At 39.3% G+C, this 18,192-nt stretch overlaps 1 protein-coding gene across 1 annotated transcript in view; it reads right to left on the bottom strand.

The window, feature by feature from the left end:
* LOC149451697 (adhesion G protein-coupled receptor A3-like) overlaps nt 1-18,192 on the bottom strand; it is an 892,717-nt gene that overhangs the window by 4,409 nt on the left and 870,116 nt on the right. The window contains exon 18 of the mRNA XM_089690279.1: nt 6,654-6,749. Within this exon, the coding sequence (XP_089546405.1) occupies nt 6,654-6,749 (96 nt within the window). The remainder of the gene's footprint in view (nt 1-6,653; nt 6,750-18,192) is intronic.

The following is an 18,192-nucleotide window of genomic DNA, read 5'->3' as shown; positions in this document are numbered from 1 at the left end:
TCAGCCTATGATGTTGGCTCTAATTATATGCAAATCCAAGATCTTTAACAGAGTCTACATGTTTATTATGAGACCATTTGATTTTGAAACAAATACCGGTAATATCTATGCTAACACAACTTGTATGAACTTTTCTGAAATCTCAATAAAAACTATTGAAAGTAAAAAAAGGACTACAGCTACTATTTAACAATACAAATACGAAGGGGTTCAGTTTCACAAATTTGTTGTTTTTTTTTAAATTCAGTTTTCTCTTAAAATTGTATAATTTATAAGGACTGTCCGTTCATTAAAGTATTAACCATGAAGGAAAGTCAAGCATGGGATAGATCAGCCTTTCTCAACCTATTTTCAGCGAGGACCCTTGAAATAACTTTTCGATCTCAGGGAACCCCTACTAAGAATTACTATATCTACAACTCATGGTACATTAGTGTGATGGTCAGTGAGAAGAATTCTCCTTACACTTGAGGTCAATGGGAAGATTTACCCCCTTACAGATAGCTAAACAGAGCAATGGTGTCAGTGGGAACTTATCTGAGAGGCATAAATTGCTCATTGTTCCCAGGAACTCCTAGCAACCTCTGGAGGAACCCGAGGTTTCCATTGCACCCTAGTTGATAAACCCTGGTATAGATTGTATGACTCCAACAGTCATGGAGCAAGGAGAACTAGGAGAGTACCTCTATCCAAGATTCATTAAAGGGTGGTAACTGATATCTCTTTGAGGACCAGCCAGAAAGAGAATTATGGAAGCTGTCATTGCTGACTTGTTTTTTTTAAGCAACCCCATTGGTTGCATATAAAACCCCAGCTGGAGCTTCTCTTTCCAGTAGAAGAGTTATTATAGAAAATTACAGGTAACAGCAAAGCGGGGAACATCATCCTTGGGAGAATGGCTTCTTTCACACTAGCAGGGGTGTTTATATGCCCCCTTGATAAGTGATCCATGGTGAATGGTGTTTCAGAGGCCCATGAGAGGAGGTTAGTAGGTGATATGACCACCTCTTGATGCCTATTTTCTTGTTTATTTTTTTAATGGCTGAATTGGGATTTTTTTATGCAGGACTATGTTGCAACTGTAAGCCAAGTGTTTGGCTCGTGATTACAGCAAAGTCCCATTCACTTCCAAGGGTCAAGTTGGACAGGTGGTGCCACCTGTCAGACTCTGCATGTTGAGTTAAAATTGCTGCACTGCTATACAAAGCATTTTGTTAATGGCAATATGCACTCAACTGAGCAGCACCATGTCCAATTGAAGGTGGGCGGTCAGGAGAGGGGGAAAAATGCAGATCAACCTCCTGTTATTACAACCCTCTGGCCACAAGTTTGAAAGAAGCATTAGTCTGCTTCAAGCTGATGCGGTGTGAATTTCCCACAATGCGGGTGCAGCGCAGTGTTTACACCATCTGTGTAGCCATCCCAGTAGACATATTGCATTGCATTTTACAGAAAATTACATCGCTGCTGATAGAAAAGGTCGTTTTTCATGACATTCAATTAAAATATGACTTCAGTTGCAATTGTAAATGTAGGGTCTCCAAACTTTTCAGAGTCAGTTTACTGTCCTTTAGACTTTAAAGGGGCCGGATTGTGGCCAGTGAGAGGAGAAAATGCCCCAGCCCCATCATCAGTGAGAATATACATGGCCTCAAGGTTGGTGGTTAGTAGGAGTAGTGCCCCATCATTGGTAATTATAGGAAAAATAGAACCCTATTATTGGTATCAGTGGAAGAAATAGTGCCCCATTGATGGCGTCAATGGGAGAAATAGTGCTTTATATAATTGGGAGGAATAGTGTCCCAAGGGCTGGATAAAGGCTAGCAAAGGTCCACAGTTTAGCGACCCCTGGTATACTCCAAATTCATTTTTTTTATTTGCTTATTTTTTTCCCCACGAAAGTGGAGTTACCCTTTAAATCTGATATTTTTTCACTTATTATAAAACAGGGGGGGCATACAAAGCATGGAATGCAGGCTTATTTTCTTAGTGAGTGTGTTTTAAATGATAGTTATTCATTCTCCTGTAGTGACTGGTAAATGTCGCAGTCACCACCTTAAAATATGCCCCAAGGTTTTATCCTAAAATTATATATATTACTTGTGAAATTCTTTTACATGTTTGCCTGCATCCACTTTACGTATAGTACTATCCACCTTATACACAGTGTGCATGTGTGTGTGCGTGTAAATTTGCTGTCTCCTCAAAATAACTCAACACACAGCCATTAATATCTAAACTGCTGGCAACAAAAGTGAGTACACCCCTAAGTGCAAATATCCAAATTGGTCCCAAAGTGTCAATATTTTGTGTGGCCACCATTATTTTCCAGCACTGCCTTAACCCTCTTGGGCTTGGAGTTCACCAGAGCTTCACAGGTTGCCACTGGAGTCCTCTTCCACTCCTCCATGATGACATCATGAAGCTGGTGGTTTAGGTCTGGAAACACTGGCCAGTCCATCACCTTTACCCTCAGCTTCTTTAGCAAGGCAGTGGTCGTCTTGGAGGTGTTTGGGGTCGTTATGTTGAAATACTGCCCTGTGGCCCAGTCACTGAAAGGAGGGGATCATGCTCTACTTCAGTATGTCACAGTACATGTTGGCATTCATGGTTCCCTCAATGAACTGTAGCTCCCCAGTGCTGGCAGCACTCATGCAGCCCCAGACCATGACACTCCCACCACCATGGTTGACTGTAGGCAAGACACTTGTCTTTGTACTCCTCACCTGGTTGCCACCACACACGCTTGACGCCATCTGAACCAAATAAATTTTTCTTGGTCTCATCAGACCACAGGACATGGTTCCAGTAATCCATGTCCTTAGTCCGCTTGTCTTCAGCAAACTGTGGGCTTTCTTGTGCATCATCTTTAGGAGAGGCTTCCTTCTGGGATGACAGCCATGCAGACCAATTTGATGCAGTGTGTGGCGTATGGTCTGAGCACTGACAGGCTGACCCCCCACCCCTTCAACCTTTGCAGCAATGCTGGCAGCACTCATACATCTATTTCCCAAAGACAACCTCTGGATATGACGCTGAGCACGTGCACTCAACTTTTTGTTGGACCATGGTAAGACCTGTTTTGAGGGTAACCTGTCCTGTTGCAACTCAGTTTCAGGGTCTTGGCAATCTTTTTATAGCCTAGGCCATCTTTATGTAGAGCAACAATTCTTTTTTTCAGATCCTCAGAGAGTTCTTTGCCATGAGGTGTCATGTTGAACTTAAAGTGACCAGTATGAGAGAGTGAAAGGGATAACACCAAATTTAACACACTTGCTCCCCATTCACACCTGAGACCTTGTAACACTAACGAGTCACATGACACTGGGGAGGGAAAATGGCTAATTGGACCCAATTTGGACATTTTCATTTAGGGGTGTACTCACTTTTGTTGCCAGTGGTTTAGACATTAATGGCTGTGTGTTATTTTGAGGGGACAGCAAATTTACACTGTTATACAAGCTGTACACTCACTACTTTACATTGTAGCAAAGTGTCATTTCTTCAGTGTTGTCACATGAAAAGATATAATAAAATATTTACAAAAATGTAAGGGGTGTACTCACTTCTGTGAGATACTGTGTGTGCGTATATATATTTATTGTATTTTGTACCTTGCCTAAAGTTCCCTTTTAAAGTAAGTTTGACTGATCCTGGCCAGCACAGAAGAGCTCTCAGCAGAACAAAGATACTCTGCCAGTCCAGGTCTACTGGAAGTTTACAAAGATTTATCTATTTTTTTTCTTTGATGTAATATCTTCCAGATTCAAAAAGACAGTAACAAGCCAAATCTGAAGTCTTCTGATTATACTTTTCTGGGATCATCTTGAGTGGAATTATTGACATACTATATGTGTTTTCCTGTTGCTTTGCATCTCCACCTCCTCACAGTGATAAAAGCGATAACCTGAAGGGTGCTATATTTCACTGTGTCAAGTTGCCCTCTCTTATATATTATAACTTTGCCAACATCGAAGAAATTTATCCTGAGTGGAATATAATAGTTTAATTGTGGCATTCTGTACAAGAGTGGGATTTAGGTTGCTTTTTTATTGTCTGATATTCTGCTTCTTTTTGAAAAACATTTACCTACAGCTTTATGATAAGAGCTTAAAATTATAATTTATTTGATCTTACAAGGACTCTGCCAGTGAGAGATCCTTGTTAGTGTTGCATGAATATTCATGGCCAGTTTGGACAAAGAGGTCAAGATGTTTCGAGATTCAGAAGGAATTGAATCCCATTGAAGTCAATGGTTTGTTTGGGCCTCTGGAGGCAATTACAGCAACCAAGCACAGCAAAATGGCATAGGAGGCCCACTAGATTTCTAAGGAGCATGCTGCTATACTGTGATGTACTGTGTACATCAGCGGGGAGCGGCTATTTTATGCAGCTTTGGTGACAACATAGGAAAGATGCAGATGCTTTAATTTACAGCTTTGTGGGATCCCTTAATGAAGTACATGCTGTTATTGAATCACGAAGGGTAGTTTCTGAGACCTGTATGTAAATAATAGGCACTGCAGACAAACACCCGCCATCACAATTCCGTTCAAAAACACAGTAGACACATGGTAAAACACTGCATGACACCATTTAGCTTGGGCAATGCTGTATACTCTGTAGTCTTTGGGAAGTCTAGATGGTGATGTTGACAATGTGGAAGATGTTTCCCTCAAAAAGAGATTTTAAAAGGAGGACAAGAAGAAGGTGGCAGAGATGGGCAAATTGCACAGAACTTGTAGCGGTGCCACAAATTCAATATGTGTAACCCTTGTGGCTTGCTTCCCAGCCTCCACTAGATCTACCCAGTAATAGATATTCATTGCCAATGTCCATGCTTACTGCACCACCTATCGGGGAACAGTTGCACCATACCACTGACAACTTGCTGGGCCACATGGTCATACATGACAGAGATAGATTTTTTCAGAAAAAATAGTGGTGGCTGGGCTTGTGGTTTGGGGGACATCATGGGCCACAAAGTGACAGGAGGGGCTGTATCCCAAAACTTGTGGGATGGAAGGCTGGCTGGTGAACACCAATAAAAGAGGTGTTGGAGTAAATTGTGGTGATAGCTCCAGGCTTCACTTCCAGCCACCATTTCCTTCTTTTGAATCTACCACTTTGTCACACATCACTGCTGTAGCTAGTGAAGTCTAAGGTTCTGCTAAACCTTCTAGACAAAGTTGTGTCATTCTGTGCAGATGCATTCAGAGGGCTATGTGTGTGTTTGAACAGGAGGAAAGGAGGTAGAGGAGAAAGATGCATCTACAGCAGGATGAACCAGCTGCTCTGTCCTCTAGGTTAAGTGGGCCCGATCACTGATCTGGGTGGTTGATTCCTCATATGGTTACTCATGTGCGTAGTGCCCAAGTTGTTAACTTTTTTGCCTTGTTTCAAACTCCTAAATATGCGTGTAACATGGTGTAAACAGCTTTTTAAAAAAATCCTGTAGTTTTTTTTACATTCCTATTAGCTAGGAGTAGCTGAAGGCATACAGTATATAAAAAGCACAAATTAATGCAGATCTGTAATAATTATCTATAGATGTATTTTTTAAATGCAGGCAGTGCAAGTACCTGACTTTGACTTGGTATAAGCTTCTTAGGCCTCATTTACATGGGCATACTAAAATGTACACCTGGGGGGGCCGTGTTTACCCGCAGGGGGATACACATGTATTCAGCGCATCCTCGTGCAGGCAGTCCTATTGACATCAATAGAGACAGAGCAGCTGTGTTTCCCTGAACTTTTACAGTGTGCATTTCCGGGCAGCAACTGTGTTTGTGCAGCCACTTTGTCCCTGTGTTCCAGAGGGATGCAAAGAATGGGTGTAGGCTTTGGTACACCCCATTGGAACGAGGCCTTACAGTATCTGCATAGCAGAGCTCAGACTGGGAGAGGGAGAAGGAACCAATCAGTTGTGCTGAAATACATTTGAAAATGTTAATTGGAGGTTTATAGGAGGTGATGTAGAAAAATACAAGTTCTTTGTCAGGTAAATATATATTCTAAGTATTCAGCTGTTTCCTTGGAGTTCAGCTTGAACACTTTAGGTACCATTTGTAGCTGGGAAATGCTTGGCATCAACTTTTAAACTAGGGGGTAAGTACAATTGTTTATTGTAAGTAAGCCTGTGTATATCTAGTAATTACAATCAATTATGCCCTACCTTAATCTCTTTGTACAGTAAGCACCAGATTTCCAAAGGTTGGGCACTGATGCCTTAGGATCTCATAGGCATTCAGATACAGAACACTATAAATGGCTTACGCAGTACAGCAGTTATAAGAGCAGCAACAGTGGGAAAATGGATGTGACCCATGTTAACCATTCAGATTTCTGTTTACTAAATAAGCCTGTATACGTACTGTTGAATTGGCTCATATATATATATAATGTGCCCATACTCTAAATCTGTCAGATTCACCTATCTTTTTCAGACCTGGGTGTCTGAAGCCAAGATGGGGAACTACTGTGTATGTATAGCTTTATGCAACACAAATATAAGCAAGGCTATAATAAAATGGAGATACAGATCACACTGATATATTATAAAAAAAAGTTTGTGTGAAAGGGTTCAATTCTTAATCAAGCTTAGAGTAAAACCCACTGTATTATCATCCAAAAATCTCAATCCAAATACTTACTATGGTGCATTATCTTCATTCCCATAGTTTTTTATGTTGGTTGCAGCAGTTACACCACAAATGATAAAAGGTACTCCACCACTTATGAGATAAAACCTGTAAAGACAAAAACATTTTAATTTATGAGGGTGAGTATCCTTAAAAGCTTTAAAGTATGACATACAACTGGAATTCAGGAGAGGGAATGACCAGGTCAGAATAAAGAGTTGTAATAATACCAAATATGGTTCCTTTTGTTAAAATGGAATGGCCATTGCCATGTGTATAAACTTTTTTTTGTGAAACCAGTCCCAGATTCTGCATATTGTATTCCATGCTAAAAAAAATGCTTTGTCCTTATGTACAAGACTACATTTCCTAGTCTTGTATTTAGACATGATACAGGATTACAGTTAAGGCATATATTACAAGCACACCAAGAATCTTTAAAATAGCATCCCAATGTTTCTTGAAGCAAATACAGCACAGGATAAAATTGCGACATTTGGAGGCCATGCAAGTCCCCTTCTTTAGGCATGTAACACATTTGCAATTTTATTTTGTGATGTGATCACTTAAATATACCTCTGGATGGTCTTTCAAAGATCCTTGGTTTGCTAGTGATATATACCTTAACCTAGTGGTGTTAACAGTTCCCAGCCAGTGACTGCAAAGCCATTTCCTGGAATGTATGTGATGTGGTATATTGTATTGGATTTGGGAGAACTATTTAGCAACAGTAAAGACCCAACCCAAATTAGAGAAAGGAAAGATGGTTTTATGAACTATAAAATGTAATTTGTCTCCTCCTACTATCCCCTGCATCCATCTACCTTACCAGTTTTCTTGGTGAAATTAAACATAAATGGATAGTATTTCCACAATATAAAGGTTCAGTCTGGCTGATTTGCAGGAGGTGATTATAAATGAATATGCAAATGATGTGTTTCAAAATGAATAGAAAACTTTGCAGTCTAATCTGTGGGTTTTTTTTGTAAAGCACAGTCCAGTTTTATCAAGAAAAATTTATGAAACAGGATAAAACATATTTGGACCTCATTCTATATGAGTATGTACTATGTATTTATGTCCTGTTCTCAGGCCTGTTGCTGCAGACTAGTTTTGTGCCATTACCCAACTCACATAGATATATATATAAATAATATATGTCTCTTACACACACTTCTTCTCTCTCTCTCTCTATAAAATTATATAGTGTGTGTGTGTATATATATATATATATATATATATACACTTATACACTTATATATACACACTCTGGTCACATTACCTGCAGTTTCACCTACAATTGGATCTTAGCTGAGGTTTTATAGGCTGATTTGTGTATCTATCTGTAACTACTTGTCAACAGATTGTTCAACTTTCACCTCAACATTCTTGCTGCCTTCATATAGGTAATTAAGTACTACTACCTGCTGCTCAAGATAATGCAGAAAGCAGCTCTGAAATTACTGACACTCACAATGAATGTTTTAATGTGTATTAGCAATGGGCTGATCATTGAGATTTCAAACCCACATAGTTTCCTGAGCTGCTAAATAAAAGCAAGCCTTCAACAGGTATTGTGTTGAGAGAAAAAAAATGTGCATAAATATACTGTGTGTGTGTGTGTGTGTGTGTATATATATATATATATATATATATATATATATATATATGTGCACACACAGTATATATATGATCATATATAACAATATGATGTGGGTGAAGAACATGTCTGGATCAAAGTTCCGTTCTATGCACGCAGCCAGACGAACCCCTAAAGATCCCTAGGATAAACAAAAGATGAGGGGTTGGGATACAGCTTAAATTTATTGCTTATAAAATATAAATATAATCCATCAAAAGGAAGCACTGGAGCATACAACAGCAAACCACCCAGTCTCAGTCTATAGCAGATTGGCATCACCTGTCTTCTCCTGAAGCCAAGCCCCTCTAATGCATTTCATCCTGCCATGGGCTTAGTCGTAGAGGCTCTACAACTAAGTCTGTGGACGGGTGAAATGTGTTAGAGGGGTTTGGCTTTAGGAGATGAGCTGAAGCAATTTGCTATATGCTAAGACTAGGCAGTTTGCTGGTGTGTGCTCCAGTGCTTCCTTTTAACATATATCTTCACAGTGCCAGACAGGCCCCTTGGATGCTGGCACCCAGCGGTTGCTGGAGTCATCAGGCACAAAAGTATTGGTGTATGAAGTGGGGCTTTTGCTTGTATGGGTCACAATAAATATAATACAGCAACATTTCAGGCACCCCTTCCCTTTCTCGAGCCCTGTTGGAAAAGGGTAGAGATGCTTAAAACAATGCTTAATATGCTAAATGCTTAATCAGCAAACAATTAAAAAGGATTTTCAGTACCTAAAAAAAAAAATAAAAATGTAACATAAGGACACTTGGGGCTCGGGTCCAGCTCCATCCACACCTGAACTGGTTCTCCACAGGTCTTTGGGTACCCGGTGGCAGCATGTTTACTAAAGGTAGACAGCTGTGGCACCTACTGACTGCACAGCCGGCTTCCTACTGTGCCTATGCGAGCCTCACTATGCTATGTAAATAGTTTTGCAGCTTTCTGGGACCTGTGATGTGTCCCAGAAATCTGGGGAGCAGTGGCAAACTAATTGGGAGTGGGAACCTGTCAAGACCAGGTACCTGCTTCCTCCCAAAAAAAAAGTGTCCAAAAGTGGTAGAGGAGAGGGGAGAGGAGGTGGAAAAGCAGAACTTCCCCTTTTGGGTGAAGTCCTCCTTTAAGCTCTGTGCTGCAACTCTTGTCTTCTTAAATCTATGTAATTTGTAGTAAACAATACAAAAAAAAAAAATATATGGAAAAAAATAACAAAATATATAGTGTGTGTATGTATATATGTATGTATGTGTGTATATACTGTATACATATATATATATATATATATATATATGTGTATATATATATATAATACATACACACATAAAAATGTGGATTATGCTGTGTCAATTGTGGCATCATCTAGTACATTTTAAATGGTGCACTTATCCAAAGCTAAAAATGCTATCTCGCACACTTTCTTTAGAACTGCTCATTGGGAAGTGGTGGGAATTACTTCCACAAGACTCGTATACGGTGTCACAGGGCAGTTTGTGGCCCATTAGGAATGGTCATGAACCAATCCACTACATTGTTGTAATATCATTGCTAGTCAAAGTCATCACAAAGAAAAAAGCTCTTTGTAAAGAAAATTCTACTGTTATTCAGGGATTCTTACCTGTGAAAAAGAAATGCCTACTTTTTTGAACCAGGTAATAAAAGGAGCTAATACACCTGTTATACTGTACACATATATAGGTGAGGCCAAGAAAAAAACAATTGTGTATGTATTTGTATCAACACTCTCTTCTGTGATGATAAAACATAAATCTCAATTGAGGATAGTTAAAGTGACACTAAATTCACATAAAAAAAATAAAATAAAAGGAAAATGTTTAAATATAGGAAAATGTGTATGAGATCTGGACTGGGTGGCTGTTTGTGCCATGCTGGCCCAGGTCCCGCCACGTTTCTTCTTCAGGTGGGATAGTCACCTGCCTGTTTGGAGAAATTCTGCTGTGTTGTGTCCCACTCTCCTGCCCTGAGGTCTGTTACCTGGAATAAAGAATGTCCAGGTCAAAACCATTTTCAGAGATTTACTGCAAACCGTTTAGTCAATCTCACTGGCACAATGCCATTTCTTCTTCACAGAACAATAGTTGCTATGACGAATTCTTGACAGTAGTCTTTAGTGTAGAGTACTTGGTATAGTTATGTACCATTGCAGCCATCTTCTTGGATGTTACCAAACTCTACCCACAATGGGCATTCATCTCTTACACATAGGGTGCTCCTTATTTAGGTCACAGGACCTGCTAGATGAAGGTCAGGGGTGGCAAGGTTTCTCCATTTTTCCCCTATGTGTCCTCCTCTGATCAGCTTGGCAGTTCAGGCCTACAGAGGGCTCTCTCTCTCCACCAAGCACAAGGAAACATCTTACTGACCTGGGGTGTCTTAATCCCATACCTTAACCCTCCTAGGCCCTGCTCACAGCTGGATTTTAAAGGGGCATCACCTCCATTCACTGCATCACCACAGGAGGGGCTACAAATAAAGGGGCACTACACTTTTGCTAACATGTACCTTCTACCTTTCTCTTCCTTTGTTTCATCTCTCAAATATAAGCTTTTTTTCTGCTATTCTCAGACTTCCTGTTCTTGGGTGGCTGTGTTTGTTTTCCATGCCTGCCTTGTATATGTGAATGTAGCCACCCTCTTCTGCTTGCCCCCAAGATCGATTCTATATCTACCTGCAGTCACATCCAGCTCTATGGGAATTTTAGTACACATAGAGCAGAAATAACAGCATTGCTCACTCTACACTAGTAGCTGCATAAGTGGAGAATAGGGAGTGTGCAAGGACAAAAAACCTAAAAACAAAACCAAACAAAAAAACAACCATTGTATACTTGATATACTAGAACAATTGATGTAAACAAATTGAGTTTAGTGTCTTTTTACATTTTTTTGGTTTGGCAGATCTTCAGAGCAAGCAATGACAACATAGGTGCAATATAATGATATCATCTTGCATATTGTACTCCAGAATGTTGCATATTCCAGAATATAACCTTTACTAATAAGAGGTCCTTCTATTCTATATTTGTGGAAAGTCATACAGTAGGGAAGCCCCAGCTTGTTACTTCAGCTAAGGGATGCTGCAGACCAGACTCTCTTCAGTTTTACAGAATTAGAAGCAGCCTATATACCAGAATCTATGGCCCTTTTGTATCAATATAATAATTTGTATCGCCTCTGCCCATTAAGTGTTCACTAGTAGTTAGCACAGATTAAACATAAGGAAAAAAAAAATCTTTCCATCATTTTAATTCAGTTCCAACATTATTCATTAATTATGATCACTCCAATCTGCTGTGTAAACTAATCAGAATTTTCCCAGCAATGTCATTTGCAGCTGTGGTACCTGCAATAATCTTACTTTGATCTGGAAACCAGTTATTCATCTATCTAAATGCTAATTGGCTTTTTAGCCTTTGCCTTATCCCTCCTCCTTAGCCATCATTAATTCCAACTGTAATTTTAAAATGTGTATCAAATATAATTCATTTTTATATTACATTCCTCATCTTTTGACAACCATGAAAAATGTCCTATTTGCACTATAAGTATTTGAGAGCAGACATTCGTATGGTTTGGAGTGTGTATATGTATAGGCACATGTATCTATGTGTGTATATACAGTTCTGTGCAAACGCTTTAGTCATGTGTGAACAAATGCTGTAAAGTAAGAATGCTTTCGAAAATAGACGTTTTAATTGTTTGAGCAGAATAAAAATATAAATCAAATCAATATATGGTGTGACTACCCATTGGCTTCAAACCAGCATCAGTTCTTATGCTTGTTCAAAGTCAGGAATTTTGTAGGATTATAGGCAGGTGTATGATTAACCAATTATACCAAACAGGAATGATCATCAATTTCCCATGTAGGATGAAACTCAGTGATTAACAGAAACAGCTGTATAAGAGTCTTAAAACTGAATGAGGAACAGCCAAACTCTGCTACTAAGGGGAGGTTGTGAAAGGCAGATTCATGTCACAGGTTATTCATCATGGCAAGACTGAGCACAGCCACAAGATGCAAGGTAGTTATACTGCATCAGCAAGGTCTTTCCCAGGTAAAGATTTTAAGGCAGACTGGGTTTCAAGATATAATGTTCAATCTCTGTTGAAGAAGCACAACGAAATGGCTAACCACTGTGTCTACAGTCCTCAGCGTTGCCCAAGGAAACATAAGGCAGCAGATAAAAGGATAAGTTCACCTTTCATAACATTTTACACCCATATTCAGAGTATAACATGCAGTATGTTATGAATGCACTGGCCCCCGCACGCCCGCTTTGACAACTAACAGGGGATCTTCTTCCCCCTTGCTACTTGTTTGCTACATGTGGAGCCCCACTGGCCGTGTCGCTCATTCACTGTGTTCTGTGAATGAGAAACTACAAGCCTTAGCGGCTGTAGGCATGTAGTTCTCAATGAACTACCACAACGCTATGGAGTCTTCCTGTCAGTATATCTGCTGGCTCATACATCCCGTACAGACAAGCAGATATACTGACAGAACTGCAGGAGACCTGCATGGCACCAGTGATCTGCTGATCGCAGGTGCAATGCTTTACAGGCCCCTGCAACAAAAAATAATAAATGCATATTTTTTACCTGTTTACCTGTCCTTTTAAAAGGCCTTCCTGGAATGATCACATGGTTTAATTTTCATTAAAGCTACAGATTTTTAAAATGTTGAAAATTACTTTTGACATTACATAAACATATTAAAGCTTTTATGAGACTATAGAGATTGGGTTTGCAGCTACTTTGTTAGCATAAGCTAGAACTAGTGTAAGGGAGCTCATTGCTGAGCACTTTTGGTTTCCCAGCTTAAGGTTTATGATGGCAGTAGTCAGGTAAGATTCAAGTTTGAGACTTTCTGCCCCCAGCTGCATGGGTAGAGTGCAGAGAAGACACCAGGGCTAAAATAGACCCTTGGAGGTTTATTTACTAAAGCTGGGGAGTACAAAATCAGGCTCACTTCTGCATAGAAAACAATCAGCTTCCAGGTGTTATTGCCAAAGCTTAGCTCCTTGGCACCTACACCTCCCGGCCTTTTATGGGGTTTGTGATGCCGTGAGGCAGGGAGGGGTTTAGGGTCATGTGACCGCCATGATTGGCTGTCACAGCGGTCATATGATCGGAAAGCTCCCAACCGTAAGTAGCAATGGGGACCTTTCTTTGAGGCCCCAGTAAATGTGCCAGGAGCGTGCAGGGTGTATGCTCTCAGCACATCTTTTGTTTACATTGGGTACACAAATATGCAGCACCTTGGCACCAAGACCCAGCCGCCGAGATTCCACATATTTGCGTTCGATTGGTGCCAAGGAGTTGATTGAACAAGCTGAGGTTAGAAGCTCATTGGTTTCTATGCAGAAGTGAGCCTGATTTTGCACTCTCCAGCGTTAGTAAATAAACCCCCTGGTGTCTGAATAAAGAGAATGTGTCATTACATTGTATTATCACATAGGTGGCATGGTGGCCCCTTGTAAAAGTAACACAATTTCAAAAGAGTAAAACTGTATAAAAACATTTTAAATAACTTAAAAACCATTAAAATGTCCCTGCACATACTGTACATAAGTGCATACACAAACATATATAAAGCCCTATTCTGTGACAAGCTCACATGATTTTAGAGTTAGTAATATATATATTTTTTTATTAACATGATTCAGTCTCATCTACTTTTATTTCTTTTGTTTAAAATGTATGCATCAGCAAATGGTGCATTTGTATTAAAATATTGTTTTCATGAACAGTTCTGCAAATTTTGTGTTACTTCTAAAAATTATTTTATCCTATAGATCTCCTGTTTTCATTAAAAAAAAAAAAAAAAAAAAACAACTTTTGGGGTCTTTGATAACTAAACAAACTGCATTTATTTCTAAGTTGTTAGTGATGCTTGCTGTCTGCAAAGCTGCTTTCCAGCCACGCTTTATTCATATGTGACCTGTATGTACAGAGCACGGCATGCAGGCGTCACTAAAGATTTAGCTGCTTGTTAAGAAGCAAGAGTATAAACAACATGAGACAAGAAGAGAGCCTCGCTCACAACAATGGGTATGAAGACGGTGAGGTCAAAGGATGATCAATTATAGCTACCATCCTTATTCCCATCTTTTGAGATAAATGCTGTTTATAGAATTTGAGCAGAAAAAGTGAAACAATGTATTGTGCTGTGCCTAAATGTCTCTCTTGCTTTTGGCGTTTGTTGTTTCTGGTGCTGAAATCTCAGCGTAGGAGTGTTAGCTATATATGCTGATAATTTTGGAGCTCAGTTTTAGGTTTCTATTGTGATAGGTTTAGGGGGAGGGTTAAAGGATAAGTTCACCTTTTGTAACATGTTACACCTATATTCAAGGTGGAGCAGACCGGCCCCCTCTCCTCTGTGCTCCCCATTGTGACAGCTAGCAGGGTATCTTCTCTTCCCCGCTAGCTGTCACAATTTAAAAAAACAGTATTCTGTGACTGACAAAACTACAGGTTCCAACAGCCTTTGTCAATGGGTATCGGGATGTATGGGCACACAGTACAATGACGGGTATGCAGGAGATCTGCATGGCACCAGCGATCTGCTGACTGCTGGTGAAATACTTTAGAGGCTCCAGAAAAAAATTAATACATGCACATTTTTTACCTGCAAAAAAATTTTACCTTGTAAAAAGGTGTACTTATCCTTTAACTACTTGCCCTCCGGAAGATTTTCCCCCCTTCCTGACCAGGCCAATTTTTGCTTTTCGGCACTGCGCTATATCAACTGGTAATTACGCGGTCGTGCAATGCTGCACCCAAACTAAATTTATGTCCTTTTTTTACACAAATAGAGCTTTCTTTTGGTGGTATTTAATCACCTCTGTGGTTTTTACTTTTTGCACTATAAACAAAAAAAGCCTGAAAATTTTGAAAAAATATTTTTCACTTTTGGTTATTAAAAATATCCAATAAACTCAGTCATACATTTATGCCAAAATGTCTTCTGCTACATGTCTTTGGTAAATAAAAAATCCCAATACATGTATATTAATTGGTTTTTGTGAAAGTTATAGCGTCTACAAACTGTGGTATATATATTGGAATTTCCACAGCTTTTACTTTCTGACTGACTATCACATTTTTGAGGTGCTAAAATACAAGGGCAGTACAAGCCCCCCCCTCCCAAATGACCCCTTTTTGGGAAGTAGACACCCTAAGGATTTTGCAGGGAGGCATGTTGAGTCCATGGAACATTGTATTTTTTGCCAGAAATTTTTCGAAAATGACAAATTTTTATATATTTTTTTTTACACAAAGTTGTCACTTAAATGATATATTGCTCATGCATGCGGTGGGTATAGGTGGAATAACATCCCAAAACACATTTTCCTACTTCTCCTGAGTATTAGGATACCACACGTGAGAGGCTTTTTGGCAACCTAGCTACATACAGGCCCCCAAAATCTAATGACCACCTCCAGGCTTTCAAAGGGCATATTCCCTCATATCACTTCCCCACTACCTATCACAGTTTCAGACACCCTAAAATGCCAGGATAGTACAAACACCCCCCCCCAAATGATCCCTTTTTGGAAAGTAGACACCCCAAGGAATTTGATAAGAGGCATGGTGAGTATTTTACAGATATCATTTTTGTCACAGGGTTTTGAACATGAAAAAAAGAAAAGAAAAAAATAATTTTTGTTTTCTTTCTTCGTTTTCCAAAAACGAAACAAGTGAGATCTGCAAAATACTCACCATGCCTCTTAGCAAATACCTTGAAGTGTCTACTTTCCAAAAAGGGGTCATTTGGAGGGGTTGCTTCTACTATCCTGGCATTTCAGGGCCAACATTAGAAGCTTATGCCACACATCACCCACTCTTGAAGACCAAGCCTTTTCTGACACTTTTTGTTCACGTGAAAAAAACTTTTTTTTTTTGCTAGAACATTTGAACCCCAAAAAAATATTTTTTTAAAGCAGGGGCTCTAGAGAATAAAACAGTAGGTGTTGAAATTTTGTACATCACACAGTATTTGTGCAGTGATTTTTCAAATGCTAAAATAAGTGTATTTTTTGGGAAAAATACACTTTTTAAAATTTGAATACACAAAAACAATTGTTTGATAAAATAAAAAAGATGATGTTACGCTGAGTAAATAGATACCAAACGTGACATGTTTTAAAATTGTGCATGCCCGTGCAATCTCAACAAAGTACATACATTTTTTAATATCAATAGGCAATGCTTTAAAAACCTTTACAGGTCACCAATTTATATTTACACAGAAGGTCTAGTGCTAGAATTACTGCTTGATTTTTTTTTTAATTATTTTTATACTGTCCATTTCATTTTTTATTGCCATCACAGAGCATGTAAATATCCCATGACTGCAATAGGCAATGTCAGGTATTCTTTTTTGAGATATCTGTGGTCTAGTAGACTTAGATATCACCTCTGCCCCTACATCTGATCTCACCAAGATCGGTGTGATCAGATGCTTTCCCAATTTACAAATGGAGCTGGTAATGTCAGGTGAAACAGAAATTATGAAATGCTCATAGCTTCTGGTCAATTAGACCATAGAGATGATTGGAGCCATTCTGGTCTCTGATCAGCTCTATTGTCAGCCAGCGGAACTGCCGGCTGCATTCTCAGATTCCCCTGTAAGATTATGACGCTTTGCCCAGAGCCACTGCTCGTCTGCAAAATGCGGGGAAGCAGTCAGAAAGTAGTAAAAAAAAACCCTTAAAAGATTTTTTTTTCTTTAATTCTCAATATGGTATTTTTTATTTTATTTTTTTAAAAGTTTTAATTTTTTTTTATACTTTTATCAGAATAATACAATGTTACCATAGTAACATTATGAGTTCCTGTTAGAGGGTGGCTATGTTCATTCGCCATGGCCCCACTGTATGAAAGAATGTAGCTGCCCTCTCTAGTTTGCTCCAGAGTTGGACTATGGATTATGGGATGTGTAGTGTGCACAGAGCAGTGTACATGACTGCAACTGACATGCACTGCTTGTTCCAAACAAAAGGAAGTTTGGGAGCTCATGGAAAACATTACAAGGAGGCAGAATAACACAGAAATAATTTAATGAAAAATAGATCACAGGGTTATTAAGTAGTGAATGCGTATAGATAGTTTTTGGCGAATAAGGATATTGTTTAGTGTTACTTTAAAGTTTAATGATTTTTTAGGGGTTTAGGTTTGGGCAGGACTGTGGCTAAGTGGTTAGCACTTCTGCCTAGCAGCAATAGGGTGATTGGTTTGAATCCCAACCATGGCACTACCTGTACAGAGTTTGCTTGTTCTCCATGTGCCAGCGTGAGTTTGCTCCCGGTATTCTGGTTTCCTCCTACATTCCAAAGACATGCTGGTAGGTTAATAGGCTCCTGTCTGATTTGGCCCTTGTATGCGTACATATGAATGTGAGTTTGGGACCTTAGATTGTAAATTTCTTGAGGGCAGGGACTGATGTGAATGTACAATATATGCGTTAAGCACTGCATTAATTCATGGTGCTACATAAGTACCTGTAATTAAATAAAATTTGAAGGAATAGGTAAGGGTGAGATTTATGGCTTATGTGTCATGGTTATATTAGATTAGTCTGTGATTTGCCCACGCAGGGCAAAGTAACAAATCGACTTGAGCACCTTCTCCCCAGCAGCACATATTCTCATTTCCTTTACTCATCCACCACTCCATTTAGATTCTGGGAACAGGAGAAGTTGTCCTGTATATGGTACTGACAGCTAAATCTGTAGTTTTCACAGGGCTTTCAACTCTTGCCACATTACAACTCTGGGAGCTTGATCCTGGAAGCACTACATATTTTTTAAGCTCTTGATCTCTCAATGGAATAATAGAAAGGAGAACATGTGGTACTGGGGAGGGGGCATTAAAGCAAACTGGTAGCTTTGCTCTA

This window comes from Staurois parvus, unplaced genomic scaffold (genome assembly GCF_062004578.1).
Source record: "Staurois parvus isolate SC_StPar_1 unplaced genomic scaffold, SC_StPar_1.0 ptg000525l, whole genome shotgun sequence".
Taxonomy (NCBI): Eukaryota; Metazoa; Chordata; class Amphibia; order Anura; family Ranidae; genus Staurois; species Staurois parvus.
Note: the sequence above shows the minus strand (reverse complement) of the source record. Positions and strands in the feature narration are given on the sequence as shown.